The sequence below is a fragment of the Drosophila miranda genome, chromosome XR (assembly GCF_003369915.1).
Source record: "Drosophila miranda strain MSH22 chromosome XR, D.miranda_PacBio2.1, whole genome shotgun sequence".
Lineage (NCBI taxonomy): Eukaryota > Metazoa > Arthropoda > Insecta > Diptera > Drosophilidae > Drosophila > Drosophila miranda.
The window spans coordinates 45,377,305-45,398,571 of NC_046674.1; the positions used below are offsets into that span (position 1 = coordinate 45,377,305).

The 21,267-nt window shown below is 45.4% G+C and overlaps 1 protein-coding gene across 6 annotated transcripts in view; it reads right to left on the minus strand.

Annotated features, from left to right (window-relative positions):
- The window catches only part of LOC117186459, a 344,253-nt gene that overhangs the window by 169,389 nt on the left and 153,597 nt on the right, over nt 1-21,267 (minus strand). Inside the window, exon 4 of one of the 6 annotated variants that reach the window (XM_033387325.1) lies at nt 20,272-20,643. The exons of the other annotated variants lie outside the window; for them this stretch is intronic. Coding sequence (XP_033243216.1) covers nt 20,636-20,643 — 8 coding nt within the window. The 3' untranslated portion in view covers nt 20,272-20,635. Of the gene's footprint in view, nt 1-20,271; nt 20,644-21,267 lie in introns of those variants that run through there. 6 annotated transcript variants of the gene reach the window in all.

Genomic DNA, 21,267 nt, shown 5'->3' on the forward strand with positions numbered 1-21,267 from the left:
GCAGTCATAACAGGGCACTGTGTCATCGGCCGCATTGACACGAGATACGGACTGCCCCACCAACAGTTTTGACGCTACTGCAGCTACCGAGGAAGAAATAGAGAGTGTTTATCACCACCTCTGCAGCTGTCCCGCACTTATGGGAAGGCGACACCGTATGCTCGGAGGAGCTTTCTGCGAAGACCTGGACAGCCTGGAAACCATGCCGAACCATTGAATCATCAATTAACACGGATAAAAATTCATTGAGCTGACCTTTACATTCGTTTCTATTCCTGAAATATGTATTCGAACTTAGTTGTAGAATGGAAAAGAGATGACTTGTAAACAAGCCTGTCGTTGTACTGACTATCTTTATATCGAAATGATAGCCACCCTCTCCACGACAGAATGGGTAATTTGGACCGCTGAGTCTTGTACACGCGTTTCTATTGTCGCATATCTAGTTGAATTGCCGAATCACCAACAAAATAGATCTGATCTTCGTTTGGTGGTGGGAACAAAGCGCACGCTCGATGGTGGATTCGCGCTTAAACCTAAATGTTTGAAAGCATTTTCGAAAAAAGAAAATTAGACGAATTTTTAATTTATATAATAAGACGCCATTACATTATAAATGAGATTGCAGCCGTGTTCATCAATATAGTCGTTATGTTTGTGTATTCGCCAGGAAATGATTTCATTGGATTGTATTTCCATAGGGAAACGAACACAATGGCTTTAGCGGATGAAAATGGGCAATTTCACCTTGCCACCAGCGCAGCATATGCCAGAGGTTTCCGATTGAAACTTAAATGCATTTCAATACTGGCATACCACAGAAAATGAACCGAAATCAACGCAGGGAAAATCTTTGTCGGCGATTGCGGAATATTTTCCGAAAGCAGCGCGATTCAAGTCTACATTTACGACTGGCCTTCTTCCAGTAACATTTTGTCGAATTTGAGGTGGTAAATGTGCAGCGCCAACGTGTGCAAGTTTGAACACGATCTCCGATTATGACAATTGCCTCTTTGCCTGAGATTTTTTTCCATAATGGAAACAAATAAAATCATCAATTTTTACGGGATCGCAGGTGTGTTTTCCCAAAACTTTCTTACGCTAAAAACTTCTCCTGGCAAGTACGAATAACTAAAAAAAAATTGGGCCAAATCAGCCCAGCCAAATCTGGCTAGTAGTCAGCGGTAAAATAAAGCCTAGTGAAAGTGCAACAAAATGACCAACGGCACGTTGGTGCCGCTTTCGAGCTGAAGGATTAAAATGGGTTATCGTCAATTACACATTGCGTAAGATTGATCAAACTGAACAATGTTAAAAATTGAGTATCATCATCGCAAGCCTGACTAACAATGGTAGTGCTGTTAATTAAACAATTGTTGTCGTAAAAATGACGGAAGACATGAGTGCACTGGAATATTTGCACAAACTCCATGTGGTACACGAGGCTTTAGCAGAGGTCAGCATAAAGGTTGATGATATCAGTTGTTTTGCTAAACTGTCTACCTAAATCCTTTAAAAGTTTTGTTGCTGCGATTAAGACGCGGAATAATTTATCTAGATTAGTGTTCTTAAAATAAAAAAATTTGTGAAGGAGGCAAGAAGATAACGTTAGCAAAAAAAATCTCATGCAGAAAGGGCAAAAAGTGTTTTAATTGCGGAAAAGAAAGGCACTTTAAACCAGAATATCGGGTCACAAAGAGGAAGCTAAACGAGTCAATGCTTTGTGCACCGAAATATACAAAAGTGGAACCTGAGAAATATCAGATTCACGGCAAAATTTTATATCGGCCACAAGAGCTTTGAACAATAGTAAGTTGTAGTTTTTGAAAAAAAAATAAAGTCTTAAGTGCAAACAAATACAAGCTTAAATCGGCTTGCAATCCACTATTCACATTGTTAGCGGAAGAAATAAAATTCTCACTTAATTGTACCTGATACTCAAAAAGAGTATAGGGGTATATTAGATTTGTGGTGAAAGTGGATGTGTGTAACTCCCAGAAGGAAGCGTTTCCGACCCCATAAGAACTAGAGTAACGACATTTTTTTTTTTTTGTATACAGACTTCTGTGATATGTCACTGTTAAAAGGAACAAATCAATTTGCAGTGGCTACGCAGCGCCCAACGACACGTTCAGAAACACGTTTTCTGTCTCTCCCACACGCACTCTTTGTCGCTCAATCTAGCCGTACTGACTATGTATCGTGTATAAATGTAGAGTTGCGGTTGCAGCAGCAACTCACAACGTTCCCCCTCGTTTTGCTTTCGATTTGATGAATTTATGTATGGTGGTGTTTTTAGAGTGTATGGCACCTTTAAAGAGTTTCGTTGTGTTAGTTCTTTTACTGGTTTGTTGGTTTCATATAATAGGTTTTAGATAGGTGTCGTGCGAAATTCTCCTAGTGCTGAGCTAAAGGTAGTTTAAATTTATTTAGTCTTCATTTTAGTTTGTGTCCATAAGTGTGTAGTGGATTTTAGAAATTATTATCGCTTTTGTTACGTTTTGTTGCAGTTGGATTTTTGCCTGGCTAGCCATTTTATGATATTACATTTGTTGGCCCGTGCTGGGATGAGGGCCTTAGTGCGTAAGTTTTGAGTGATGTATTATGTCGGTGTTTTTGTAGGTTACTATGGAATTGCACAATGTTTGTGAAAGAGATGATGCAGTCTGCGATCTTTGTTTTGTTAAACACTTTGTCTAATACGATGATGGCAATCTTGTGAAAGGCTATTAGAAATAGCACTATGGTAGGCCGTTTTCAAGGCGGTGGATGGCTGATGTTTTTCGTGATAAGAGGTCCATACAAAGTAAACTATCTAAAGAAAATGTTCTCGTTTTGTTTCGAAATTGACTTGCATAGTTAGAAACCACCACAATCTATTTGAGATGATTTTTTTCAAGACTTTTCCTGTGAGGCAGTTTATTTAGAGGTTTTTTGTGCAATTCAGAAGGTATGAACATGCCGGTAAGGCACAAGCTATAGTATTTTTAGTTGTTCCGTTTATGGAACGCTTTTGCAAACATTGTTTTCCAATACGAATAACTCAAAGTCGGGCTTTTTTGGCATAGTGCGATGGGCACGAATTAGTGCAAAGTTCACCTAAGCGGGATTTATTGCCTGCCGTTTTGCACATTTTGAACTTTTTTGTTATACCCGATACTAAAAAAAGAGTAAGGGGTACATTAGATTTGTGCACAAAATGGATGTGTGTAACACACAGAAGGAAGCGGTTCCGACCCCATAAAGTATATATATTCTTGATAGGCATCAATAGCCGAGTAGATAGAGCCATGTCTGTCTGACTATAAGAGCTACAGCAACGAAATTTTGTATCTAGACACTCCTGACTATATCTTCCAGACTTCAAAATTTGAATCAGATCGGATCATTATTATAGCCAGATGGAAAAAAGGACATGGACAGGGATACTGTTAGGACTTAAGGCCCCGCGCAATGCGCTACTGCTGCAAAGCATTGTTTCGCAAGCGCGTGGACAGCTACTCCAACTGCCACTATCGTCGGCGCACTATCGCATCTGGCCCTGGAGCATTCTTGGATTTTAAGCTTCTGGCTGCCTTCAGAACCTCAGCTTCCTTAAACTCGCAGATGTCGCTCAGTCTATGCACGAGCAAAGACTCGTACCTTGGGGATCTGCTGATCTGGCGTGCTCGTGGAAACAATGAGCATCTGACCCCATTGCGTATGGCCGGGCAGTTTTTGCTGCCTGCCTGGTGCCTAACCTCCTTTTTTTCAGCTGCAGAATAGATGAAGCACGCTGGCTCCAGATCCTGGAGATGGTCCAGCCGCACCTCTCCTCGCCGTTCTGCATGACGGCTTTGCCCACAGAAAAGGTTAAACTGAACATTGCCAACTCCGTGTATCCGCGGCTCAGACTCTTAATCGTCCCTCTTCAATCTTAAACTGGCTGCTACTACGGCGTACCTTGGTGACACAGCTTTCCAAGTCCGATAACCGATTGTCTTCCCTCCTGGAAACCATTGCTAGCACTCCGCTGTAGTTTATATTCATTCATATTATATAATTTTATATTGTATTATTATTTTATATGCTCATCATTGTATTTTTCCGCTTAAGTACCTAGTTTTACGCGTATATGTGTGTTGTTATTGCTCATATCCAAGAGCTAACTGTAGCGCTCACACACACATAGCCAAGCCCGCAGCTGCACACGTACACAGCGATGCGTTCCGTTTCTGCATTGGGTCGTTTCGTCGTATCGCGTGATCTTTCGATTCCCTTTTGCGCGACTTCTTCTCGCGGAGTGGAGTTAGTCGAAAAACTGGACGAAGCGGGCCCGGCGAAAGTTGTCTCGCAAATTTAACGCCATAAGATCTCTGAATGCAAGTGAATGTGATAAATAAGTCCAGACGTCCGCCATTTCTTATGTACGTCATCGCATCTTGAGCGTACTCACGCATGGGGCGAGGGCTTCCAACATAAATAGCTGGGTCAAAGAAATAGATAGATTCTATAATAAATAGAATGGTCAAAAACTGATTTTTGCATCGTTTTCTTCAGTCATGCTAATGGATGTACTCGTCTGATCGTAACTTCGACTGATTAAAACAAATGAAATTGAGACGCTTCCTTTCGAACTTTACGTAAAATGTCAACGGAGTACTGTTGAAACAACCGGCAATATCACACCAAAGGATTGTCAAAGTCTTACCGAATCATCAATTGACACGGATAAAAATTCATTGAGCTGACCTTTACATTCGTTTCTATTCCCGAAATATGTATTCGAACTTAGTTGTAGAATGGAAAAGAAGAGATGACTTGTAAACAAACCTGTCGGTGGACTGACTATCTTTATATCGAAATGATAGCCACCCTCTCCACGACACAATGGGTAATTTGGATGTGAATCATATGACCGATGAGTCTTGTACACGCGTTTCTATTGTCGCTTATCTAGTTAAATTGCCGAATCACCAACAAAATAGATCTGATCTTCGTTTGGTGGTGGGAACAAAGAGCACGCTCGATGGTGGATTCGCGCTTAAGCCTAAATGTTTGAAAGCATTTTCGAAAAAGAAAATTGGACGTATTTTTAATTTATATAATAAGACGCCATTACATTATAAATGAGATTGCAGCCGTGTTCATCAATAAAGTCGTTATGTTTGTGTATTCGCCAGGAAATGATTTCATTGGATTGTATTTCCTTAGGGAAACGAACACAATGGCTCTAGCGGATGAAAATGGGCAATTTCACCTTGCCACCAGCGCAGCATATGCCAGAGGTTTCCGATTGAAACTTAAATGCATTTCAATACTGGCATACCACAGAAAATGAACCGAAATCAACGCAGCGAAGATCTTCGTTGGCAATTTCCGAAATTTCCGAAAGCAGCGCGATTCAAGTCTACATTTACGACTGGCCTTCTTCCAGTAACATTTTGTCGAATTTGAGGTGGTAAATGTGCAGCGCCAACGTGTGCAAGTTTGAACACGATCTCCGATTATGACAATTGCCTCTTTGCCTGAGATTTTTTTCCATAATGGAAACAAATAAAATCATCAATTTTTACGGGATCGCAGGTGTGTTTTCCCAAAACTTTCTTACGCTAAAAACTTCTCCTGGCAAGTACGAATAACTAAAAAAAAATTGGGCCAAATCAGCCCAGCCAAATCTGGCTAGTAGTCAGCGGTAAAATAAAGCCTAGTGAAAGTGCAACAAAATGACCAACGGCACGTTGGTGCCGCTTTCGAGCTGAAGGATTAAAATGGGTTATCGTCAATTACACATTGCGTAAGATTGATCAAACTGAACAATGTTAAAAATTGAGTATCATCATCGCAAGCCTGACTAACAATGGTAGTGCTGTTAATTAAACAATTGTTGTCGTAAAAATGACGGAAGACATGAGTGCACTGGAATATTTGCACAAACTCCATGTGGTACACGAGGCTTTAGCAGAGGTCAGCATAAAGGTTGATGATATCAGTTGTTTTGCTAAACTGTCTACCTAAATCCTTTAAAAGTTTTGTTGCTGCGATTAAGACGCGGAATAATTTATCTAGATTAGTGTTCTTAAAATAAAAAAATTTGTGAAGGAGGCAAGAAGATAACGTTAGCAAAAAAAATCTCATGCAGCAAGGGCAAAAAGTGTTTTAATTGCGGAAAAGAAAGGCACTTTAAACCAGAATATCGGGTCACAAAGAGGAAGCTAACGACAAGAGTCAATGCTTTGTGCACCGAAATATACAAAAGTGGAACCTGAGAAATATCAGATTCACGGCAAAATGTTATATCGGCCACAAGAGCTTTGAACAGAATGAATCTGATCTCTCAGCTTTATGTTACGTGGCGGTTCCTCAGGGAGGGATTTCAACCACGGCGTATAATGTTTATTTGCAGCTTAGCCTCGATTAGTGCGATATATATACATATATCACGCCATCACGCACCACCGCTACATACGCAGGAACCTGGTACGATGCGCCAGTTAGCGCCCCTAAAAAGAAGCTATAGCTATGTACATAGCGACTCTTCCGGTACCAATTGAAAGTATCCTGGTCGGGCATACAATCCCCCTTGGTGAGGGGCGAGGTGTATCTAACACGTCTTCCGATCTATGGGTCTCGGCACCCGGTTGAGAGCGCAACTCCACGAGGAGCCTAGCGGCTCTCCCCGCGTAACGTTTGGGTATCAACCACAGCCACCACGATACTCCCACTAGGGGGCCGACCTCAATGTGCAGCCTTGGAACTGCACAACCCGTGGTACCGATCTTAAGGACTCAGCTCGATCCTCCCTTTTAGCCCCGACCGGCCTGGATAGGGAATCCACCCAGCCCGTGCGCCGCTTGCGCGTTCAGCAGCTGCTGTCGCCTGGAGAACGCCAGTCCGGCAAACCCGTCGAGAGTCCGCATTCTCTCCTGAGAAGCCGTCACATCGGAGAAGGTCCAGTCGCCATCCGTGTACTGCACTCCAAGTCCACCGAGATCTCGCAAGTCTGCATAGAGGGGACAAGCACATAGGAAGTGCTGCCAATCCTCGCGTTCTGCGCCGCATAGACATGCTGGCGTGTCGCTAAGGCTTCTTCCATGCAAAAATGCATTGAGCGATCCGTGGCCCGTCAGCAGGAACCCAGCGCGCAGCGTGAAGCCAAACCTTCGTTCGCTGTAAACGAAGCCTGCGTTCGGGATGAAGCGGTGCGTCACCCGACCTGGGGAGTCACCATCATCCCATCTGCGTTGCCACTCGCACAACAGGCCTTCGTCTAGTCGCGCCATCTTCTGCTTCCAGCTAAGATTTGCCAAATCTTCGCCGTACAGCCAATCGCTCTCCTCCAGCGGGTAGTCACGCTTTAGTTTGAAGCTGATTGCCAGGCGTCTGGCAACCAGATCAAACGGGGGCTCCAGCTAGTACTTGCAGCGCCATGGTGGACACTGTTCGGCATACCGGTAGGCATCCAATCAGGATGATCCTTTGGCACGCAAGCAGATGCCTCCTGGCAACCACTTGCGTCGTCGTCACGACAGACCAAACCGAGGCACCAAATAGTGCGCAGGGCACCATGAGTCCGGCATATATTGTCCGCTTTGCGCGGGGACTGAGTCCCCAGTCAACCCGCAGTACGCGCGACAATGCCCCTACGACTCCGGTCAGCTTATCACGCAAGCCCGTGATGTGCGGGAGAAAACTCAACCGCTCGCCGACCGTGATGCCCAGGTACCGATACTTGCGCTTATATGGCAGGCTTGCTCCAGCAAACCGTACCACTGGCGGCCGTCTAAGTATGCCTTTGAGCAGCATGATCGCCGTCTTGCTAGTTGAAACGGCAACGCCGACTTCAACTCCCCAAGCGCCTACGATGGACATTAACTCACCTCCTTTTTGTTCGAGCTCTGATCGGGCATTCCCTTCGATGAGGAGGAGCAAGTCGTCAGCATACGCGCTGAGCGCACCAAGGGGCTCTAAGCGCTGGAGCAACACGTCCATTAAGATGTTCCATATAAATGGACCACTTATGGACCCCTGCGGGCAACCTCGTGTCACCGGAACAGTGGCTACTCCATGCCTACTGACGATGCTCGCACTCCGGCCGGAGAAGAAACTTCGCCACAAGCTTGCTTCTCGGCATCCCAGCTCAAGGAGGCGGCGTAGTGCAGCATTCCACTCGACGTTGTCGAAGGCTCCCTTGAAGTCCACGAAGACTCCGAGCACGTATTTCGACCGGCTGGCCGAAACAGTACTCACGACGTGTTTCCAAGCATCCTCCACACAACGTCCTTGGCGAAAGCCAAATTGCCATCTGCAGCCATCCGGAATGGTGTCCTTCAGACGATTCACCATGATGCCCTCAAGCACTTTGCCCAGAACTGGCAACAGACAGATACCCCGATATGAGGTAGGATCGGTCCGGTCCTTATCGGGTCCCTTCAGAAGTGGAACCACCCTAGGATGCTTCCATTCCGTTGGAAAATACCCTGTCTCCAGGCAGCGGGAATACATCGCTGTCATGTGCTGAGGGATGGCACGCCACAATGCCTTGCAAATGGCACCTGTGATGCCGTCCATGCCGGGAGAGCGTCTGCTCTTCAACCTGGCGACGCATGCATCAACCTCGAAAGCTTCGAGGGCCGGTGGAGCCTCGATCGGGATGGCAATGTGTGCATTCGACTCCGCAACAGGAAAGAAGTTGCGAAGGAGCACACCCGCACAGTCGTGCCATGTTGCGACCAGCCTACCATCCGTTCGAAGGCATCCAATCTCCGTGCTCTTTTTGCGGCCTCGGCAAATCCTGTAGACGTGCCCCCATGGATCATCTCTGTTCTCTCCCACGAAGCGTCGCCAGTTGTCTTCCTTCGATCTCAGGATGAGCTTCTTGTACTGCGCTGAGGAGATCCTCAACGCGAGCACAAGTTCCTCTGCTGCGTCGGTCTCGTGCCGACGAGCGTCCTGGAGCCTTCGCCTCAGTCTCCTGACCTCTCGGCGTTTGGAGTGTAGTTCGGCAGTCCACCAAACTACTTTTCTCGCGGCTCTCGGTGTGCTGCGTCCCAGCACTCTGTCGCACACACTGTGCACTACAGAGCGCAATGCAGACACTTGGTTGTCCAACGGCGATTCGGCGGTGTCTTCCGGTAATTCGGCTGTCTCCCTTACCACTTCCTCCTCGAACAATCGCCAGCGCGCATTGGAAAGCTTCCAGGACGGCACAGGAGCAATGGGCTCAACTGCGTCGTTCGGGTCAGTCGTCACCACAACATGGATCATGTTGTGATCGCTGGTGTCCCATTCCTTCACTTCCCAATCGTATGTGGCCCACATAGTCGCAGCTTGGTTGACGATTGTCACATCGATATCGCTTTGGCCTCTACAGTTATCGAATGTAAACACCCGACTGGCTTCATTGAGCACGCCGGCTCTCATCTCGGTTATCCACTCAGACAGCAGCTCACCCCGTGCATAGTTAGCTTGCCCCCGATTGTGTCCGGAGAGCTTGCTAAACCACGCTGGGGATACTGCGTTCGCGTCGAGCCCAAAGATGACAGGAGTGCGGCTGCCCAGCAGCAGCACCGCATCTAAGTACCTGAGGTACGGCGCCAAGTCGGTGTCGAATTGGCAGTACACGGAGCATAGGAAGATTGAGCCGAATCTTCCCGTAACTCTGACGCATACTCCAAATTCCGTGGCAAGGGTCTCCATTGGCATGCAGATGGCGTCCGGTTCGTCGACGATGATAGCAGCTTTTCCTCGGCGGTCCTGGAATACTCGCATTCCAGAAGGAAGGCCGGTAATCCGCCCTGCTCCATCGACGTACGGCTCCTGGACCAGTGCGAGCTGACGGCCAGAGCTGCGCATGATGGCTCCGAGTTCCATCACAGCCGCTCGGCCACGGCCACAATTAGCTTGGATGAAGCTAAACATTAATGTCTAGCTTGCACCCTCGCCAGTACCGCTGCGTAGATCGGGCACGCCGCTGACAGCATGGAATGTGCTGCAGGGTACCCCTTGAAGCGGCAGTTGCGGCAGTCCACGGGGTTGGGACACCGTGCAACGTTGTGGCCGTTCTGTCCACACCGGTGGCACACGTTCTCCTTTAGGCGACATTGCGACACCTTGTGGTCAAAGCCTGCACATCTGTGGCAGGCGTATGTTCGGACCAAGGAGCGGCAGCGGCATCTAAACCACTTTATGTACACGCATTCGTGCAACGCCTCCTGTGCCTTCGTGTCGACCTCTAGCGTCACGTTGATCGTGGCGCCGTCGGTGACCGACCAGGGTTTACTGCCCAGGTGAACCGACTTTTTAAATTCCGCGGCAGTCATGGTCTCCTCCAGGTTCTTCGCGAAGAGCTCCTCCATGAACTCTTCAGGTGTGATCGACGTGTCCACGTCATACACCACGACCTGAGGCTTGGTCTCCGGCCTCTTCTTGACCACCAGTCCTGCTTCGGCGAATTTGCTGCTGGCCACTACCTTCCTCAGTTCGCTCACTGAAGGGGTGCGAATAATCGCTCCTCCGCTCTTCAGCTCGCGAACCTCGTGGACGCGGACTCCAAGTGCCGGCACCACGGTCTTCTTTACACGCTCCACAAGCTCCTTGCTGGTCTCCTCCGGGTTCTTGCTCCTTATTAGAGCAGACCAGGTATCCCTAGGCCTTGGGATCGGTGCAGCGACGGCGCTCGGTGCGGGCAGGCCTGGGAAGGCTGTCGCATACGCAGCGGTTGTGACGGCGGTGGTGCCCGTGTGGGCAGCAGCAGCGGGTCTCGGTGGAGGCGGCATCCTTGCCCTCTCCTCCAGGCGCACCTTTTCTTCAGCCAGGGCCATGACCAACTCGTCGTACCGGTTGGTAGCGACGAGGATTCCTATGGAAGCCTCTGGCGGCATCAGCCCCTTCAGCACAGCCTCGTTCACCGCCATCCTGATCGCAGACATTTCCGCAATGATGGCCGAGTAGCCTGCCGCGACAATGCCAGTTGCCGGGCATGTGGCAGCGGCAGCGGTGGTGGCAGTGGCAGTGGTGGTGGCAGCGGTGGCAGCAGCGGTGGCGGCAGCGGTGGCGGCAGCGGTGGCGGCAGCGGTGGTGGCAGCGATGGTAGCAGCGGCGGCAGAGGTACTGGCAGCGGTGGTGGCAGCGGCAGCGGCGGTGCCAGAGGTGCCTGGAGCCTCCTCAAAGGGGAGCGATGGTGGCGGCGATCTCTCGGCAGGGATCGGCAGCTCTCCGGCTATCCCAATCCCAAGCCCGATCTTTTTGGCTCCCTTTTTGGCGGCTGAGGACTTCGGCCGACCCCGCCTGCGGGCGGGAACGCTCGACGACGAGCTCGCCCCTACACTAGCCAGGCTAGTGTCGCTGGCGTCGGCCTCCGTATCCACTTCCATACTCGGCGAGTTATGGCTCCCTCTATTGGCGTGACTCGACACTAAACGGCACTAGTGGAGACGCGAACCAAAAGTCTCAGCGGAGACACGCACCGCAAGTTCTAGCGGAGACTAAAACCGAAAGTTTTAGCGGGGACACCAACCGAAAAGCTCCGAACTCAAGCCAAAGCTTCGAACCAAAGCTTCGAACTCGAACGTGCTGACGAACTATTCCGACTTGTTGTCGAACTATTCGCACCTGTTGACGAACTAAGGTTCCGCACGTGGCTGTTTTTAGCGTTTATTTTACAAATATTCATTTGCAAATAGCTGCTCTGTTTTTTCACCAAATTAACACGCGATTGCACTGGCGAACAGCGCGTGATCTCGCGGCAATTTTAATATATTTTCCACTTGGAAAACGACCTTTTTACTTTACTCGAACGACGGTATAGCGGACCGCTTGAAAAACACGTCTGCTTCGAGTGGCAGTCAAAAAGCAACTGAAGAGCTTTGAACAATAGTAAGTTGTAGTTATTGAAAAAAAAAAATAAAGTCTTAAGTGCAAACAAATACAAGCTTAAATCGGCTTGCAACATGTTGGCGCCATCCACTATTCACATTGTTAGTTCTTTTACTGGTTTGTTGGTTTCATATAATAGGTTTTAGATAGGTGTCGTGCGAAATTCTCCTAGTGCTGAGCTAAAGGTAGTTTAAATTTATTTAGTCTTCATTTTAGTTTGTGTCCATAAGTGTGTAGTGGATTTTAGAAATTATTATCGCTTTTGTTACGTTTTGTTGCAGTTGGATTTTTGCCTGGCTAGCCATTTTATGATATTACATTTGTGGCCCGTGCTGGGATGAGGGCCTTAGTGTGTAAGTTTTGAGTGATGTATTATGTCGGTGTTTTTGTAGGTTACTATGGAATTGCACAATGTTTGTGAAAGAGATGATGCAGTCTGCGATCTTTGTTTTGTTAAACACTTTGTCTAATACGATGGCAATCTTGTGAAAGGCTATTAGAAATAGCACTATGGTAGTCCGTTTTCAAGGCGGTGGATGGCTGATGTTTTTCGTGATAAGAGGTCCATCAAAGTAAACTATCTAAAGAAAATTTTCTCGTTTTGTTTCGAAATTGACTTGCATAGTTAGCAACCACCACAATCTATTTGAGATGATTTTTTTCAAGACTTTTCCTGTGAGGCAGTTTATTTAGAGGTTTTTTGTGCAATTCAGAAGGTAAGAACATGCCGGTAAGGCACAAGCTATAGTATTTTTAGTTGTTCCGTTTATAGAACGCTTTTGCAAACATTGTTTTCCAATACGAATAACTCAAAGTCGGGCTTTTTATACCCGATACTCAAAATGAGTATTGGGGTATATTAGATTTGTGGTAAAAGTGGATGTGTGTAACGTCCAGAAGGAATCGTTTCCGACCCCATAAAGTGTATATATTCGTGATCAGCATCAATAGCCGAGTCGATTGAGCCCTGTCTGTCTGTCCGTCTGTCCGTCCGTCCGTCCGTCCGTCCGTCCGTTCGTCCGTCCGTCCGTCCGTCCCCTTCAGCGCCTAGTGCTCAAAGACTATAAGATCTAGAGCAACGATGTTTTGGATCCAGACTTCTGTGATATGTCACTGCTACAAAAATATTTCAAAACTTCGCCCCGCCCACTTCCGCCTCCACAAAGGACGAAAATCTGTGGCATCCACATTTTTAAAGATACGATAAAACCAAAAACGCAGAATCGTACAGGATGACTATATGTTCTAGAGTGTTAAATGTCAACTAGATCGTATAATTATTATAGCCAGAATCAAGAAAACAATTTCATTCTTTCTCGCTCTGTCTCTCTCTAACACACAGGTTTCATGGTCGGCTTTGCCAATTGCAAAATATGAGTTCAAGGATCTCAGAACCTATAAGAGCCAGAGCAACCAAATTTGGTATTCACACTCCTGTGATATCGGACCTTGACCGTTTCGTGTCCAAATTTCGCCACACCCCCTTCCGCCCCCGCAAAGGACGAAAATCTGGGGCATCCACAAATCTCAGAGACTATTAAGGCTAGAAAAACCAAATTTGGTATCCGCACTTCTGTTAGATCTGACTATAAAACGTATATCTCAGAATTTCGCCCCACCCTTTTCCGCCCACACAAAGGACGATAATCTGTTGCATCCACAATATTGCACATTCGAGAAAACTAAAAACGCAGAATCATAGATAATGACCATATCTATCAGATTGCTGAATCTGGATCAGATCAGATCATTTTTATAGCCAAAAGGAACAAATCAATTTGCACTGGCTACGCAGCCCCCGACGTCACGCTCAGACTGATTTTCTGTCTCTCTCGCACGCACTCCTTGTCGTGTCGTTTAATATTAGCGGCGTCTGCCGGAGGAGAGCCATACTGACTAAGTATCGGATCAGATACGGGTATAACTGTAGAGTTGCGGTCTCCGCAGCAACTCACAACGTTCCCCCTCGTTTGGCATAGTGCGATGGGCACGAATTAGTGCAAAGTTCACCTAAGCGGGATTTATTGCCTGCCGTTTTGCACATTTTGAACTTTTTTGTTATACCCGATACTAAAAAAAGAGTAAGGGGTATATTAGATTTGTGCACAAAATGGATGTGTGTAACACACAGAAGGAAGCGGTTCCGACCCCATAAAGTATATATATTCTTGATAGGCATCAATAGCCGAGTATATAGAGCCATGTCTGTCTGACTATAAGAGCTACAGCAACGAAATTTTGTATCTAGACACTCCTGACTATATCTTCCAGACTTCAAAATTTGAATCAGATCGGATCATTATTATAGCCAGACGGAAAAAAGGACATGGACAGGGATACTGTTAGGACTTAAGGCCCGCGCAATGCGCTACTGCTGCAAAGCATTGTTTCGCAAGCGCGTGGACAGCTACTCCAACTGCCACTATCGTCGGCGCACTATCGCATCTGGGCCTGGAGCATTCTTGGATTTTAAGCTTCTGGCTGCCTTCAGAACCTCAGCTTCCTTAAACTCGCAGATGTCGCTCAGTCTATGCACGAGCAAAGACTCGTACCTTGGGGATCTGCTGATCTGGCGTGCTCGTGGAAACAATGAGCATCTGACCCCATTGCGTATGGCCGGGCAGTTTTTTCTGCCTGCCTGGTGCCTAACCTCCTTTTTTTCAGCTGCAGAATAGATGAAGCACGCTGGCTCCAGATCCTGGAGATGGTCCAGCCGCACCTCTCCTCGCCGTTCTGCATGACGGCTTTGCCCACAGAAAAGGTTAAGCTGAACTCTTAATCGTCCCTCTTCAATCTTAAACTGGCTGCTACTACGGCGTACCTTGGTGACACAGCTTTCCAAGTCCGATAACCGATTGTCTTCCCTCCTGGAAACCATTGCTAGCACTCCGCTGTAGTTTATATTCATTCATATTATATAATTTTATATTGTATTATTATTTTATATGCTCATCATTGTATTTTTCCGCTTAAGTACCTAGTTTTACGCGTATATGTGTGTTGTTATTGCTCATATCCAAGAGCTAACTGTAGCGCTCACACACACATAGTCAAGCCCGCAGCTGCACACGTACAAGTTAACGAGTGCCCCTCGCACATTGTTGTGTAACATAAACAACCGCAAATGTTAGCCAACAGTTGCACTCAAGATGCCAAATCAGCGAACTTCAGTTCAGCGCCCTGAATGTGACGGTCAACCGGCGGTAATCTAATATCTTGCACATGCCGCAAGATCAGCATTATCGCTTATGCCAAGTCGGCTTACCGACTGTAGCTTTGTAGCTCTAAGTACATATATTTTGTAGCTTTGCATTCTTTGGCAATTAAATACTTTTGATTCAGCTTATGCCCCAGCTTGCTGGTGGCTCCTAGTTTTAGTTCTGTTCTTATAACGAAAGCTAACGCTTGTTAATAAACCTTGCTCCGGCAACCAGCCGTAAACACTTTGAATTATTAATTCTATACCACTGTACCACAAGGCCAGTGATAAGAGAGACAGTTATCTCTCCAACATAATCTTCATAAAGGATTCTATACCACGGAACCCGCACGAGGACCACGCATCAAGCAGCTAAGGCTACTTGGACATACGGGCAACTTAATTGGCGCCCAACGTTAATAAATCCACACCCAGGATAGAATTAAGAGTTTCTCTCACCAATTCGAAAATCATGTAAGTGGAATGTTTTATCAGCATAAGCAAAATACACACAAATATAAAACATAAAGCTGTTGAAAAATAAATTAAAATAAAATAAAAAAAATTGCACAAGTGATCGTGAGTTCTTAAACCGACTATAATTTTTGTTGTCATTTTTTTCTATCTGCTATCTGCTAAAGGCAGAGACATAATAAATTTCTATTCAAGTAATGCCCATTGCCGAATATATTTTTCCTTTCGGCCATAAGTTAATGTGAAGGGTCATTAAAGAGTTCCTTTCTGCAAAGCTAATGACCAGTTTTGGCCCATATAGGGTAGTCAAGAAAGAAATAGAAAGTGAAAGTGATAGTGAAAACGAGTGGGAACCCGACCAAATAGGCTTTCAACCGTCAATGAACATGGATATGAACCAAGTGCAGGCGTTAGTAGCGAATGCCGTCAGTCAGGCATTAGCGGCACAAGAAGCTAGATTTAATGAACAGCTGAATGTAATACAACAAGATATTCGAAGACTGCACGTAGAAGCACCTCAGGTCGAGTCATATCAGAGGATAAGCATAAATCCAGCCATCCCGTGTGATTTAAAATTAGACATTATAAAATCAGTACCCGAGTTCAATGGAACTCAGGACGATTATGTGGCATGGAGACAGTCCGCCACAGACGCCTATGAGCTTTTTCAGCCATATGTGGGTAGCAGCGCGCATTACCAAGCAGTGACTATCATTCGAAACAAAATTAGAGGTACAGCTAGAGCGCTATAAGTGTCACATAACACCGTACTAAACTTTGATGCCATTATAGCGAGGTTGGACTGCACATACGCAGACAAGACATCACTCAGGCTTTTGCGTCAAAATTTGGATATGGTTAGGCAGGGCAATTCTAGCCTCATGGAATATTACGCTGAGGTTGAACGAAAATTGACGCTCGTCGCAAATAAAATTGTAATGACACATCAAGCGGATACAGCAGCAGTGCTCAACGAAGAAGTTAGAGCTGATGCGCTGCATGCTTTCATATCGGGCCTTAAAAAATCGCTAAAAGCAGTTGTATTTCCGGCTCAGCCCAAAGACTTAGCGTCTGCACTAGCTTTCGCAAGGGAGGCGGAAGCGAGTATAGAGCGTAGCATTTTTTCGGCTACGTATGCAAAGGCTATGGAGGACAGGGCTCAGGCAGGTGAAAATAACAAGTACCAGGCACGCCCTCATGATAAACAGGGAAAAAACAACGAAGCCGAATATGGCCAAGACAAGAACCCACATTTTTTTAAAAAACAGGGTAAACAAAACAATAGTAATCAGAGTCCCAAAGAGGACAAGGGGTCAGAACCAGAGCCCATGGATACGGCATCTGGTACTTCTAAGTTTAAGCAGCCTACACTTTTTGGAAAAAATCAAGGTGCTAACACCCAAAACGAATACACGCAGGCTCAAAAGAGACGGGGCTCTGAAAGAATGACGGGTCAGAGGCGCCAACGCGTCCAGAACACCATTCAGCAAGCAAACGATGACCAAGATCAGGAATACTATAGGGTAGCTGAAGCCGCGGTCGCAGAAATTCAGGAGGAAACCAGGGAGGCAGGTGACAACGACTTGGTACATTTTTTAGAGAGCGCTCCCGGTTGCCGTTCATCGAACGACAGCTGGGTGGGAGAAAATTAAAAATATTGATTGACACCGGAGCGGCCAAGAACTATATCAAGCCCGTAAAGGAGCTAAATAATGTAGTCCCGGTCAGCTCCCCTTTCACGGTTAGTTCCATCCATGGTTCTAACAAAGTAACCCATAAATGTTCAATGAACATTTTTGGGAAATCAGCTTCATTCTTTTTATTAGATTCCTTAACGCCATTTGATGGTATTATAGGTTTCGACTTGCTAACGCAGGTAGGAGCAACCCTGGATACTGAAAATGGTACAATCAACCATGGATCTGCATCTGAAAAGCTGCAGCACCATTATTGTGACAACGTCAATTTCACTAACGTAAATGATATTGTAGTACCGGAAATCGTAAAAGCTGAATTTAGGAGTATGATTTTAAAAAGGACAAAGGCATTCACGAACTCTAACGAGGCGTTGCCGTTCAATACGTCTGTGGTGGCTACGATCCGTACAGAGGACGATAAGCAACTGGCTACTCAAAGCTATATCCGCATCCTATGGGGGTCAATGACTTTGTCAAGAAAGAAATTAAAGATTTAATTGACAATGGCATCATTAGGCCTTCAAGGTCACCGTATAACAACCCAACATGGGTTGTTGACAAAAAGGGACATGACGAAAATGGGAACAGAAACAAGCGAATGGTGATTGATTTTAGGAAACTAAATGAAAAAACCATCGCTGATAGATACCCAATGCCCAATATCTCAATGATATTGTCAAACTTGGGCAAAGCCAAGTACTTCACGACATTAGATCTAAAGTCCGGCTATCACCAAATTTATCTAGCAGAACAGGATCGCGAGAAGACGGCCTTTTCCGTAAACGGCGGAAAGTACGAATTCTGCAGACTACCGTTCGGGTTGAAGAATGCGGGAAGCATCTTCCAAAGAGCGATAGACGACGTACTGCGTGACCAGATTGGCAAAACTTGCTATGTCTACGTAGACGACGTGATCATTTTTTCCGAAAACGAAAAGGATCATGTGGAGCACATAGATTGGGTTCTAAAAAGCTTATGTGAGGCTAACATGAAGGTTTCAAGAGACTAGACCCATTTTTTCAAACAAAGCATAGAATATCTAGGGTTCATCGTGACTTTGGGTGGGGCAAAGACAGACCCGGAAAAAGTAAAGGCGATACAAAAATATCCAGAACCAAAATCTCTGTACAAACTTAGGTCATTCTTAGGATTGGCCAGTTATTACAGATGTTTTGTCAAAGACTTTGCAGCAATTGCAAAGCCGTTGACAAACCTGTTGAAAGGAGAGAACGGGACCATCAGCAAACACATGTCAAAGAAAACAACCATAGATTTTGGTATTCCAGAACGAGATGCGTTCGAAAAATTAAGGAATGTGCTAGCCTCAGAAGACGTCACTCTCAGATACCCAGATTTCAAAAAACCATTTGACCTAACAACAGATGCCTCTGCCTATGGCATTGGTGCAGTACTGTCTCAGGACAACCGACCCATAACGATGATTTCAAGGGCATTAAAAGATAGCGAGACGCATTATGCCACCAACGAAAGAGAACTATTAGCTATAGTTTGGGCCCTTGGGAAACTACAGCAGTACCTATATGGTACAAGAGACATTAATATATTCACAGATCACCAGCCATTAACATTTGCGGTGTCTGATAGAAACCCCAATGCAAAGATAAAAAGATGGAAAGCGTATATCGATGAACATAACGCAAAGATTCACTACAAGCCGGGTAAAGAAAACCACGTAGCAGACGCACTCTCGCGACAAAACGTGAATGCTCTGCAAAGTAAAATAATATCCGATGCTGCGACAATTCATAGCGAATTATCCGTGACCTATACGATAGAAGCCACGGAAAAACCTTTGAATTGTTTCAGAAACCAGATAGTTTTAGAGGAATCAAGGTTTTCTCTAAAACGAGACTTCATACTCTTTGGCGAAAAAACGCGCCACAAAATTCACTTCACTGACAGAAACGAGCTCTTAAACAAAGTTAACGCAGTAGTTAACCCTAATGTGGTCAACGCCATATATTGTGATCTGCCAACGCTGGCGTGGCAGCACGAGTTAGTGAGAACCTTCCCGTCAACAAAGTTTTGGTATTGTAAAAATATGGTAACCGACATAGTTAACAAAACAGAACAAAGGGAAATTGCCACAACAGAGCACAATCGGGCGCACAGAGCCGCAGAAGAGAACATTAAGCAAATTTTAGAAGAGTATTACTTCCCAAAAATTACCAGGCTGGTTACAGAAGTTGTGGTCAACTGCAAAATTTGCACTAAGGCCAAATATGACAGGCATCCGAAGAAACAGGTTCTCGGAGAAACACCAACGCCATCGTTTTCCGGCGAGCGGTTGCACATTGACATTTTCTCGACTGACAGGAAACAATTCCTGACATGCATTGATAAATTCTCAAAATTCGCAGTAGTGCAACCAATACTGTCACGTACCATAGCGGATATAAAAGGCCCTATCACTCAAATAGTAAACTTATTCCCCAAAACAAAGGTTGTGTATTGTGATAATGAAGCAGCATTTAATTCAGAGACCATTACATCGTTATTAAAAAATAATTTTGGGATTGACGTTGGAAATGCACCTCCATTACATAGTGTTTCTAATGGCCAGGTGGAACGATTCCACAGCACATTGTCGGAAATCGCTAGATGCATTAAGCTGGAAAGAAAGATCGACGATACCGTCGAACTGATCTTACTTGCAACTATAGAGTACAACCGTTCACTGCATTCAGTGACAGGCAAAAAACCGATAGAAGTGATACACTCATCGACTGATGAGTTTAGGGAAGCCATTAGGGCAAAAATTGAGAAAGCTCAACAAATACAACTGGACAGGAATAACACACACAGACAAAACAGAGTGTTTGAGGTAGGAGAAAAAGTCTTCACCAAGTCCAACAAAAGACTAGGAAACAAACTTACCCCCTTATGCTCAGAAGAGGTAATTCAGGCAGACCTAGGAACGTCTCTACTTATTAAGGGGAGGGTGGTCCACAAGGACAATATAAAATAGATATTAGTTTAACATTCATAGGTTGGTAATAGAATTAAGAAACACAGTAAGGTTAATCAAATTTTATTTTCTCTTGCAGGCTTATTTGGTCGCTTTTATTTTTAATAAATACAATAAATGCTCGGATCACCGACTATTCCCACTCAAGCTACATACCCATAGTAGATGGAAATGTAATGATTTGGGAACAACATGACTATGCTAGACATTCAAGTAATCTGACCGAATTTTTGAGTATAATAGAAGAAACAGAAAAGTTGTCCGAGTATTTTCCGCAGTCTCATATGAGAAAACTACTAGAAGTAGATGCAAACCATACTAGAGGCCTTTTGTCCGTTCTAGAAGTGCATCATAGAATTGCCGCCAGAAGCTTGGATTTTCTTGGGACAGCACTTAAAGTCGTGGCTGGCACACCAGACGCTAAAGACCTAGAAAAAATTAGAATGACCGAAACAAAGTTAATCGAATCAAACAACAGACAGGTAATAATAAATACAGAAACCCAGAAACAGATAAACCAGCTTACTGACACGGTAAACCAAATAATTAAAGCAAAAAAGGCTGATTTGATAGACACACCACACTTATATGAGGCATTATTGGCCAGAAATAGAATGTTAATAAATGAAATCAAAAATTTAATGCTCACAATCACTCTGGCAAAAGCCAATATCATAAACCCAACTATCTTTGATCACGATGACCTAAAATCTGTGCTTATCGAACATCCCACAGAAATTCCTATAGTTAGTCTGATGGAAGCATCTAGTATTAAGATTCTACAGTCCGAAAATATTGTCCACATTTTAATCAAATATCCCAGAATTAAGCTTATATGTAGAAAGGTCAGCATCCTCCCCGTGTCCCATGAGCATACAATACTTCAGCTTCAAGATGACACCGTAGCTGAATGCGACAAGGACGTTCTAGCAGTAACAAGCTGCACCACAGCAACCTACGCATCGATCTGCAAGTTGGCCACACACGACACCTGCGCACGCGAATTGCACGCCGGACGCACAGCGCGTTGTAACACGCAGCCCAGTCACCTG